General features: G+C 36.5%; 1 protein-coding gene across 1 annotated transcript in view; it reads right to left on the bottom strand.

The window, feature by feature from the left end:
* Window positions 1–246: 246 nt before the first annotated feature.
* focad (focadhesin) overlaps window positions 247–11,029 on the bottom strand; it is a 93,731-nt gene continuing 82,948 nt past the window's right edge. The window contains exons 36-44 of the mRNA XM_088913231.1: window positions 9,533–9,661; window positions 8,155–8,270; window positions 6,864–7,124; window positions 6,117–6,206; window positions 5,116–5,293; window positions 3,161–3,258; window positions 2,201–2,452; window positions 1,787–1,862; window positions 247–938 (exon numbers count right to left, since the gene is read on the bottom strand). Coding sequence (XP_088769357.1) covers window positions 865–938; window positions 1,787–1,862; window positions 2,201–2,452; window positions 3,161–3,258; window positions 5,116–5,293; window positions 6,117–6,206; window positions 6,864–7,124; window positions 8,155–8,270; window positions 9,533–9,661 — 1,274 coding nt within the window. The 3' untranslated portion in view covers window positions 247–864. The remainder of the gene's footprint in view (window positions 939–1,786; window positions 1,863–2,200; window positions 2,453–3,160; window positions 3,259–5,115; window positions 5,294–6,116; window positions 6,207–6,863; window positions 7,125–8,154; window positions 8,271–9,532; window positions 9,662–11,029) is intronic.

Genomic DNA, 11,029 nt, shown 5'->3' with positions numbered 1-11,029 from the left:
GGAGGCTGTTTTGTTATGGAAAGCATTATGAAAAATATTACTTGTGGGTAACTACAAATCTTATGTCTTCTAGTCTTTTAATATATTTTTTTTGTGGTTTATGATTTCTTATCTTAACTTAAAAGAAGACTGGGAGAATCAGTTACATTTGCATCATTACGAAGGTTCTGTATAATTTCTTAACGTATATTAGCTGAGGTAATATCTTTCAAAATAGTTTTATTGTTTAACTAGTTAATCCAATAATTTTATTGCATTGACGGGTTAGGTTTCATATTTTTATTGCACAATTTAAATATGTGAATGTTTTCCACTGAATTTTGACCTTTAAAAGATTGTGAACGTTGTACTAACATCACTGCAAGGAATTTACAGATATCGTTAAACTGACTTTGTGTTCTGTACATAAAAGAAAAACTGTCAGTTTAAATCGGTGCTTAAATTAAACTGTATTTAAGATACTTCGTATTTAAACAGTCAGAATTTTCAATTGCAGTTTTAAATTTCAGAAGTCAAGCATAAAAGCTGAAATAAGTAATTCTGTTTATTATACTACGTTACATCTGACTGAATAATAACATGATCCATTATTAAAGTCCTTTAAGTAACTTTTCCATAATTGTTTTTTTGGATCCATAAAAGCTGTGGCCATGAGCTGTTCCTCAAAGCTCCAATCCATGCTTTTGTAGGTATGTAAATATCTCACCCCATAGGAGAGATCACATTATGCACATGCAATAGTCATGGTCGACTTGAATGAGGCCATCAGATGTTCTCGATCTTGGAATACTTGCTGTGTATCAAAATGGAAGCGTTATGAATGCTAAGAGTCTGTTCTTGGTCAAAATGTAGATGGTGTATTAACTACCAGCCATAAGCTCTGGTCCACACAACTTTCTTCTTGAACTCTGGCAGATATCTTAAGGCTAGTAAAGCACCTGTTGGGAAAGAAATAAGTTAGAGGCTCGTTAATACTGTACATCAATGTTTAAACATAGAAAAATCTAAATGATTCATAGTTTCCTTCACTTAAACTGTGACAAATCTCAGGGCATGCTATTTGGCTCCTCCTATCTCTTATGGAAAGCCAATGCAGTAACCTTGTCTGTTGGCACTATACAGTACTTGAATTTCAACTAAAATTGAAGAATTTAGGGGTGATATTTTACTCTGGCTTAACTTTTGACCTTAATGTTCAGAATATTGTAAAAATATAATTCTTCCATCTCAGAAATATTGCTTAACTTTTGACCTTAATGTTCAGAATATTGTAAAAATATAATTCTTCCATCTCAGAAATATTGCCAGACTGCTTCTTATGCTGTCTTTGACTGTTGCAGAAAAGCTATTTAAGACATTTGTCTTTTCTAGAACTGATTATTGCAATTCTATTATTGATTATTATTGATTATCTCTCTGGGGTATAGAAAGCCACACCGAACAAAGTGCAATATGTTGAGAATTCAGCAGCCAGTTAGCTTGCTTTTTATTTCTAGCATAATGTAGATACCAGATTGATAGGTACATTATCTTTATTCCCAGGAGCTGTTGTTGCTCCCCAAAACTGAATTAGTACTTTTAGTTAAAAAATGTAATTCAAATTGAATTAAATCTGTTGTACTAAAGCATCATTTATTATACTGTATATCCACTATGCACTCAAAAAGTTTAACACTTAGTTTGTACATTTTAATTCTATTGGTTTGGAGTTAAACAAAACACAACCCCCCCAACAATTTTTTTGTTTACATGTCCTTTACATGATATTCGAAAAAAGGAGGTTTACCTTTTACAGTTCTGATGGATCTTTCTGATAAGCCTTGCTTTGGACATTCCAGTATGCTGAAGAACCAGTCTATAAACTAAAGAACAAGTAAAAATATTAGATGTCCTGCTCATTTACCCACGCTGCATTAACAACCGAAGGCAACGATCATTCCAATTATGAGTTAAGGAGCAATAATGAAAACATTTTTACATTGACATTGTTTTCTTGTTAATTCTTATACTGACATTTATTCTTGTTAACGTAAGAATAACAAATAAAATATCAAAAGTTGAAGGTGTTACTTTCACATCTACTGTAGAAACAGGTTATTATGCTGTGAATTTGTGACAGGATGGTACTGTCTTTTGATGGGACATTAATTATCCAACACAGCTCACACTGTAGAACGGGACACAAAGTCTAAAGTGATACCTTATGAGTCTGGCCTTTCCATGGCTCTTTGGCCAACAACAGCTGAATACTATATGGAAGACCTTTAGAGCACTGCAAAGCTAACTGCTCATCGGCTGAAGAGTTTCCAAAACGAGCCTGGGGCGAGCTGGGCACTGCATTGTCTTCTTTCCAAGGCAGCCATTTAGCTCCTATTCCGAGTAGCAGTGGCAAGGAATGGTCAGCCCATGACACAACTGCGGCACAGAACAGCTGCAACAAGAAGTCCGTTGCCTAAATAGGAAACAAACGGTTGGTCAGCCACCACCAAACATGCTTTACCTTTCCTGTTGTTTTCACAATTCAGGAACTAAGCATCTGCTCCTGATAGTGAAGGCTTATTTCAATTAGATCACCTTCCTTCAGTTATATTAATTAAATTAGTTTTCAAAACATTTTGAATGATCTGAACCACAATATGACTGTTATATCTTCTATGGATGGCCTTTCATGCCCTGTTTTCTGAACCAGATTCAGACAACATCTGTCTCCTTTTTACATATTTCACACAACAGTGTTCTGCTATTAGGATGACAACAACACAAAATAAATACTGCAGAAGACTTGCTTTGTTAGGCTGTAGATGGGCAAATTAAAAGCACTAATATATTTATAAATTACATATCAACCTCTCAGAATATGATCTTTTGAGTTAATACACACATTTGGATTATTGCAATGATACGACATTTTGGGTTTACGTTACTGCTGTCATAGAGTCATTAGCAAACGCACTACAACCAAATTACATTTTAACAACCAGTGGTATCAAGGCATGCATACTTATTTTATACAACTGTGTATAAAGCATTCAGATCCTATGGGGCAACTCCAAATACTCTCACTAGTAGACCTTGGATACGTTTATGGATAGAATCACAGAATGACCTGTATTTAAGAAATCTGGCCTACATGAGGAATTGGGTGCTGTTCCGGTTATACCTGTTTAACATCTCCATTCTCCACAGGGGTTGACCCATAAGCAACATTTCTGATGTGACCCATTAACTCCAAAAGCCATTCCATTCTTTTAAGAACACCTAGGATAAAAAAACAAAGACATAACAATGACTGTGTAAGGATCAAACAGGGGGTTAAAAGGCTGTCTTACAGGCTACATTCCAGTGGGACAGGGGCTGCTTAGATGACATCTGATCCAAAGTTATAGAACCTTGGCGCACAAACAGTGCAACAGCATTTCTGCATATACAGTGTAACTTTACAGTGCTCACACTGAACAACACAAGTTCAACTGTCATGCCCCAGCTGAAGGAAACAGGGAGGGCAGAAGGACTTGGAAGGTGGAGATGACCCATGGAAAGAGCAACAGGTTGGGTTGCAGGGAGATCACTGGACCATCTCCTATGAAAATGGGACTGACAGACCTATGCACTGACAGAGCATACAAGGCGCTCAAGCACATTTCTGAGCGCATACATTATTGTGGGAAAATATACTGTATGTCAGGGTTACATATAAAGGAAACTCCCTGAATGTTGTGTAGTTGAAGAGAAGTGGAGAAATTTAAATTTTAAGTGAATGGAAAAATCTATGATTTGTACAACAGGTAGATATTGTCAAAGAGCAATAGCAATAACGGTACAAATAAAGTTATTTTAGTTTTTACATCAATGTATTTACCGCTTTACACAGTCCTACTGTTCCAACAGTTACTTAAGACTGAGGAAGTACCCATGGACTGGGGAACGGCTAATGTACAGTACTACCCATTTATAAAAAGGATGGGAAAACTGAATCAAGCAAGTATATATCAATAAATTTGATTTATTTTACATATAAGGTTATGGAAAAAATTACTAGAACTAAATCTGATTTTAATTTTTGCTAATAACTATCCTATCACAGGGTTCCCACTCATTTTTACCAACAAAATTCCAAAACTTTTCCATGACTTTTCCATAACTTCTTTTTCTGCTTACTTTACATCTTGCACATCCTGGATCTTCATCTTTTTGGAGCCATATCTTCTAACCATCTGCTAACCAGAGGTCACTGAAAACACATTTACCCGGCATTCTGACATGGGCGCTAGGCTAGCCTATGGCTCACTATAAAATTCCCGTGAGAGGGACTGACGTGACATTTTAATGTGTAATGCTAGCAACGGCAATGCCTGCCTCTTTGCGAGTTTGCTAACTTATGAACAAAATTACATGAAACAGCCATGATATTTTTTGGGTAAAAAAAAATCCACGACTTTTCCAAAACTTAATGGATATTTTATAATTTTTCAAAACTTTTCCAGGTCTGGAAAATGACATTTCATTTCCATAACTTTTCCAGGATTTCCATGACTGTGGGAACCCTGCTATCATTTTGCTTGCCTTTTATAATTGCTTCCTCACATTGTCTAGAAGATATAAATGATGTGTAGACATAGTGTGCAATAAGCATGCAAACTATGACATTTTAATAGTTAATAATGCTAAGAACACTCCCATAATCAGAGGGCAATTAATATGTTTTACTAATTGGCATCTATTGAGCATCTAATGACTCCTGATTTCATTTTAAACAGAGGTATGCCATTATAACAAACACCAAAACTAAGAAATACTATGAACAAACAACACTAGATCATGGTTGTGTCTGCTATTCTGATAAGTTACACAAGATATGGCTTTTGGCCATTTGAATCGCATCACATCTGGCCCACCATAACAAATGAGTTCGTCTCCTCTGCTATAGGTGAACATAAATGCTTATCTGTGTGAATAACAATGGTGAGGTGGTCTGGAATGTCTCTGTGTACTTCCCCACCAGTTGCTCGGCAAAGGTAGATAAGAAAAAAGTGTTACACTAATTTTACCAGAGGAAACCAAAGGCAATATTACTTCCGGGGTAATGGCATGGGATCCAGCGGTTCAGATCCTTACCCGTGTTAGGACTGGCTGCGAGGCGTGACTGATAGAAACTCCGCACCAGCAGCGAGCTAACTGCCTCTTGATGACAACTTCCTATCGCAGCAGCAATAACATCATTAAGACCCAGAAGCGGGACCCTGCCCTGAGAGACCAGGTATGCCATGGTAAAGCCTGTCTTCACAAGGTTAGCCTGCAACAGACAGATCAGCTTAGCAACTTGACACCAGGTAAATTGAATTGGGCTTCCACATTCTTTTTCCATCCTGACTACACAGCTGCCATTTTCAGTGCCAGTACATCAGAACATTTACAATTCTTTGCAAGAAGAGAGACATAGCTAATGCTTTACAGTATATGGAGAAAGGTAGATAGCTAGACAAACATATAACCATTCAAACAGATGTGTAGGTAAAGAAATGGCTAAAGAGAAAAAAAATATTAAGTGAACAACATGCTGCATATTGGTGGTGGTGGAGGGGAGTCCTCATTAACCTGTAAAGCGCTTTGAGTGGAGTGTCCAGAAAAGCGCTATATAACTGTAAGCAATTATTCATTGTTACTATCCCATGAAGCACAATGTTTTTTCATTGTAACTTGCTAGTCATAACTCTTTCATTTTTATCAATGTCAAATACACCACCAGAGGAAATTTTGTCATTATGTACCAGAAAATAATTTTAACAAAGTCTTACTTTGTTGTAACTTCTTGGATTGAACAGAGTTCAAACCATTGGAGGAAACCTTTCATCCCTTATTAAATTAACTGAATATGGAATTTGCTTAATTAACTGTTGTGTTTTCAATTACTAATAAAAAAAAACTTTTATACTTTTATACTTATACTTTTAACTTATACTTACTTAAAATGTAATAAAGTACAAACTGTTTTTTTGGAAAACTTGTGAGCTCAAACATTTCAGATCTCAAAACCTTTGACAGAGGCGTAAACGGAAAATAATTACAGGTTCAGATGACGTAATGGTTTACTGTTGTTAATCGCAGACCTTCTTTACCTTAGTGACTCGAGTTATCCTGTCTATCTCTGTGTCTTCCATTTCTGACAGGCATGTAGCAATCCTCACGTAGAGTTCTACCTCATTGTCCTATGAAAATAACAGAAAAATAATAATGTGAAACTGACTTTGTTAAAGAACAAATGCAAGCATTTAAAGTCAATAGCAATATAATTGCTGTGTAAAATTTTAAGTCAGTTTTTATTGTGCTACTCTTTTCATCCTTCCTGTATGATGAAGATTTGTTGAGCACTTTTTGATTAGCCATTTTGCTTTTAAGATGATAGTTAATTCTGACAGAACTGTAAATTAAGGTAAAAAAGTTAGTTTAGAAAATACATGGTTTGAGCTCAAATGTATTCATCCCCTTCTGTAATATCAACATTAAGATAGACAAAAGTCATATTACCTTAAACAGTAAAAGGTAACTGAAATAAGAAATTATAACTGCAATGGAATGCTCAAGAATAGATGAATGCTATTCCTGATTTTGTTTTTTGTCCAATTTGGTTTATACTGTATCTGAATTTTCAAAAGACACTCTTAAAATGAGACTTTGGAATATAATCTGTAAATATCTATTTGTTTAGGCACTTTCAAAAATTAGAAAACGACATAACTGACCAAACAAAATTCAAGACAGCTTTGCTCTTCTTGCCTGTCACAGCCCATTGCATGTATCATCTATGATTTAGATATCGTACACGTAAGTGTTGCTGAAGAATTCTAAAATTCCTCAGGGAATACCTGAACTTCATCTGGCAGGAGCATGAAAATTCTCTCTGTGCTGGAACGTAGCACACCCCAGCAGAACTGTGTGGGATTTGGGAGCTTCATGGCTTGTTCCAGCCCCTCCAGGACGGCCACACGCAGGGCAGGGCTCTGCTGCCGGCTGCTTGCTGTGAGGTGCTGTACTCCAAGCACCTCCACAAATGACTGCAGCTTATCATCGGGCACATGCTTCATCCACACAGACACTGATTTGTACAGGTAGGCTCTTGTTTTGAGCTAGAAAAGAAGCCAAATTAACAAACACTTTCAAATAATCTTTTCTCTCATAAACATTGTTGTTCTTTTTTTCATCATTGGTGAAATGCCACATTTCACCATTGGGGCACAAAAGATATAGACACAAAAGGTTAGTGTTTCACTAACTGCATTTTTATTTTTCTTATTTTTAGCAACTTACAGAGCAAGGGGTTTAGCCCAGGTTATGAAGGCCCCATTCTAGAAGATATTATATGTTACCATTAAATCACAATTTCATTATGTTCAATTAGGCAGATATTTTTTAATTAACTGAGACACCATTTGAGAAACCAAATCAACCTTCAAGGACCAGAGTGCTCTTAAGTGAACAGATTACTTACTTATTCATCAACGTGTTTCCAATTGCTATACGTCTAACTGAACTGGTCAAGGACAAGGGTTGGAGACCACTGCTGTGGAGTGTCTCAGTTTTTAAATCATTGGGTACTGTATGCCTGGATCTAGTCCTCAGCATCAACAAAGGCACACCTTTTTATCTGTTTTTTTTCAGTGACCTTTGTCACCAGTGTTATGTGTTACCATTCTACATTTAATACCTGGATAAGAAATCAAAGCTCTGCAAATGTACTGTATGTGAACCATCATAAGATATAATCTGCTTTTATTGGGGCCACATTCACCAACTTTAAATAAATGTTAAAATATGCTAATTAATTATACATAAAATATTTATAAGTTGTTTTTTTAGGTGTTTACCTAAATTTTTAAATGTGCAAAAGGTCTTGGGGGGATGGTATACTCTGAAAGCTGCGCTCCTCCTCTGCAAACTTCAATCTCGACATCTGTACAACACAGTCTGAGTGAAAGTGAACTGTTTAACTCTCATTGTTTCAAATAAGAAAGGTTACAGACTAGAGGTGGTCTCTTCAGGTCTGTCTTACTCATGTGATTATTTCTAAGATAAGTGATGGATATACCTCATCAAATCTCTTCATGAATGCTCTACAGCCACTCAACATCCACAATAATATACAATACAATAACTTACATTGAGGCTGTTGACAAGTGGTGGTATTAGCCACATGCCGAGAAACATAGAGGCACTCTGGGAGGACTGGCATTGCGTGACAGCCACATCAATGCAGTGGTGCTGGATCTCTTCGCCTACAAAGAAAATCACAAAACCTGATGAGATTTAAAAGAAATCTGTAAGCAATGATAATAAATAAATTGACACTGGAGCGGCCTGGTGGTGCAGTGGTTAGCATTGCTTCTGTGAAGCACTTAGGCCCTAGGTTCAATTCCTGGGGTGCTATCTACATGGACATACTGTAGATGTACAGTATGTTCTCCCACAGTCCAAAAACATACTGGTAGGTTAATTGGCTTCTGGTAAATCTGGCCCTGGTGTGAGTGTGTGTGTCTGTTTGTGTCTCTGTCTGCCACGTGATGGACTGGTGTCATGTCCAGAGTAAATTGTGCATGCCGGAATCGGCTCCGGTTCCACCATGACCCTGTATTGGATGGATGGAAGTTCAGGTTAGGCAAAACTTCAAAACATCCCCGAGCACAGCGGGAGATCTGATGCCCTCTCTAAATATCCCAAACGATTGGGCCGATTCCTGTTGCCCTTTTTAGCTGCTGTTTGCTCATGTGAAAGTTAGAAACAAACATCACATTTTAACCTCTAATTAAAAAAAAACAGAAAATTAAACAGAATTAAAAAAAAAGTTTGCTAACTTTGGTGTACAAAGGTGCACAGAAACTGTGCTTCAGTAACAAAAGTTGTACCAATTCATTTGATTCACCAGATGATTTTTAGTATTGCTTGCAAACAGACTACAATAAAGTTTTTAAACTACAGTATATCACCTTTTTTTCTAAATCATGCTCTTGAAATAAGTATACATTGATTAAAAACATTGATAATTTTTTAGTTAATCTAAGAAAGAAGAGGATCTTAAATTATCAGCAATGGCAATTTCATGGCATATTTTAGCAAAGCAGTAAGAAAACATGGAAATAGTAGCTTAGGGTTAAAAATTGTATTAGTAAAAAAAAATCTTCATTTTCATAAGTGATAAAAATAAAAGATCTTTAGTTGGTGATAGGTTTGTGAAAAGGTCTTTATTATTATTAACTATTACATACTAAATTATGCAGTATATTTAAACAGAATCATTCTAGAAATTCTAATTTGTGCTTTGTGAAAGATTCAGGAAAAAATGACATTCTCTGTTAACAATGCACATAAGATTGCCATCCAATGTATTTTCATTAAGCAATTGCATATTATTTCAAAGACGGTAAAGCAGCCTAAAATGTAAAAACATTGTGAGTAGATTCAATAAATTATTTCATTGAAGAATACAGTATTAAATAATAAAAGAATCTGATGCTTGACATAATTAAAAATATTGTGTTACCAAAGTTGAGTCTCATTAAGGGAGACAGAATTCCCCCCCAGTTGACCGGTGGATATTGGAAGCTACTGCCCACTGAAGCAAGTGGTCCCAGTACCACATTCACCAGTTTGGGATGCAGGTGTTCTGGACCTAGAGAAAGACAGTGATACATGGGAAAATAAGTCAATAAAATTACCAAAAGACAGTCAATCCTCAACGACGCCAACTTAACAGAAGCGAAACACTCCCAGGCGCATTACTTTCTCACTAAAGTACAGAAAGGGGGCTTTATAATGCAGTATAAGACTCCTCACATTTGTCTCTCAGGAATAAAATTCATGTTTAGATGTCTTTTTAATGAGAACCTGAGAATATTGTTTACAACACGAAACACAGATACTGTTACTGGTTTTAATGTTTTGGATAATTAAAACAGAATTTATTGTAAGCTTGACAAGTTGGCAGAATAAGTGATCTGGGTCTCCCAATTTAGCCACTAGAGGGCCCTGAAGCATCTGAAAAAGAACCTTTGATTTTTTTGATGCAGAAATTCACATGATAATGCAGCCAAGAAAAGAAAAAGTGCGTTCCAGGTGTAATTAATTACCTGAGGGACACTTAAGAGGTTCAGGGAAAAAAACAGCCCTAGTCTCAGTTATTGCAGACCCCATAAATGAAGGAGACAGAGCGAGAGCCTGCTTACAAGAAGACAATGAACAAGAGCCAGTGGCGGAGTAAAAGATCCACAAGGTGAGTGACAAGTCTGACTCCATGAGAGTGAACGAACCCAAGATGGATCGACACTTGTCTCTGAGGAAACAGCATGAAGTCCATCCTCTGACAACACTGATAAAGGAAAACCTGTTAGGCACCCTGGCTTTCTCCTGATAGTACCTAGGAAGAGTTCTGGGGTGGCAGGATTGACACGCCCTGTGTCGAACCCACTCAGCCAAAGAACTTTAAGCCATTCTAACAAAGAAGAGATTAATGTGCCTTACTCAGACCAGGCCCAGAGCATCCAGGCACACTACACAAACTCAGTGTGAATCTGTTATTGATGTATCGTTTCATGTTGACCATTTCATTTTAATTTATCAATACAGTGGCACACAGTTGTCATCCAATATAGACTGCTGGGTAATATTTAATTTTAAATGTTAAAATAGATAATATGTATAATATATATGTGTATATATGAAAAGAAATCACCAATTTGGAATCTATATTTTTCTTTTTTATACCACACAAGTTAGAATTTGCCCATATCAACCAGTTAAGCTCATGTCTATGACTCTCCATTCTCTGTTAAGCCCATCTCCTCTTTTCATACTATGACCATTTAGAGCTTAAAGACCCTGAAATACACACAGAACTGAGAAATTAGACAACACTGCAAACTCTGTAGAAGCTGCTCTTCTACAGCATACCAAGATAACTCTGACATAATCAAAACCAAACCCACCCTTGGTGGGGTTTAGCAAATTATGCACAGCAGCTCAGGAAATTGCCATCCATCGA

Source organism: Atractosteus spatula, chromosome 1, assembly GCF_055471065.1.
Source record: "Atractosteus spatula isolate fAtrSpa1 chromosome 1, fAtrSpa1.hap1, whole genome shotgun sequence".
In the NCBI taxonomy this organism is placed as follows: Eukaryota; Metazoa; Chordata; class Actinopteri; order Semionotiformes; family Lepisosteidae; genus Atractosteus; species Atractosteus spatula.
Note: the sequence above shows the minus strand (reverse complement) of the source record. Positions and strands in the feature narration are given on the sequence as shown.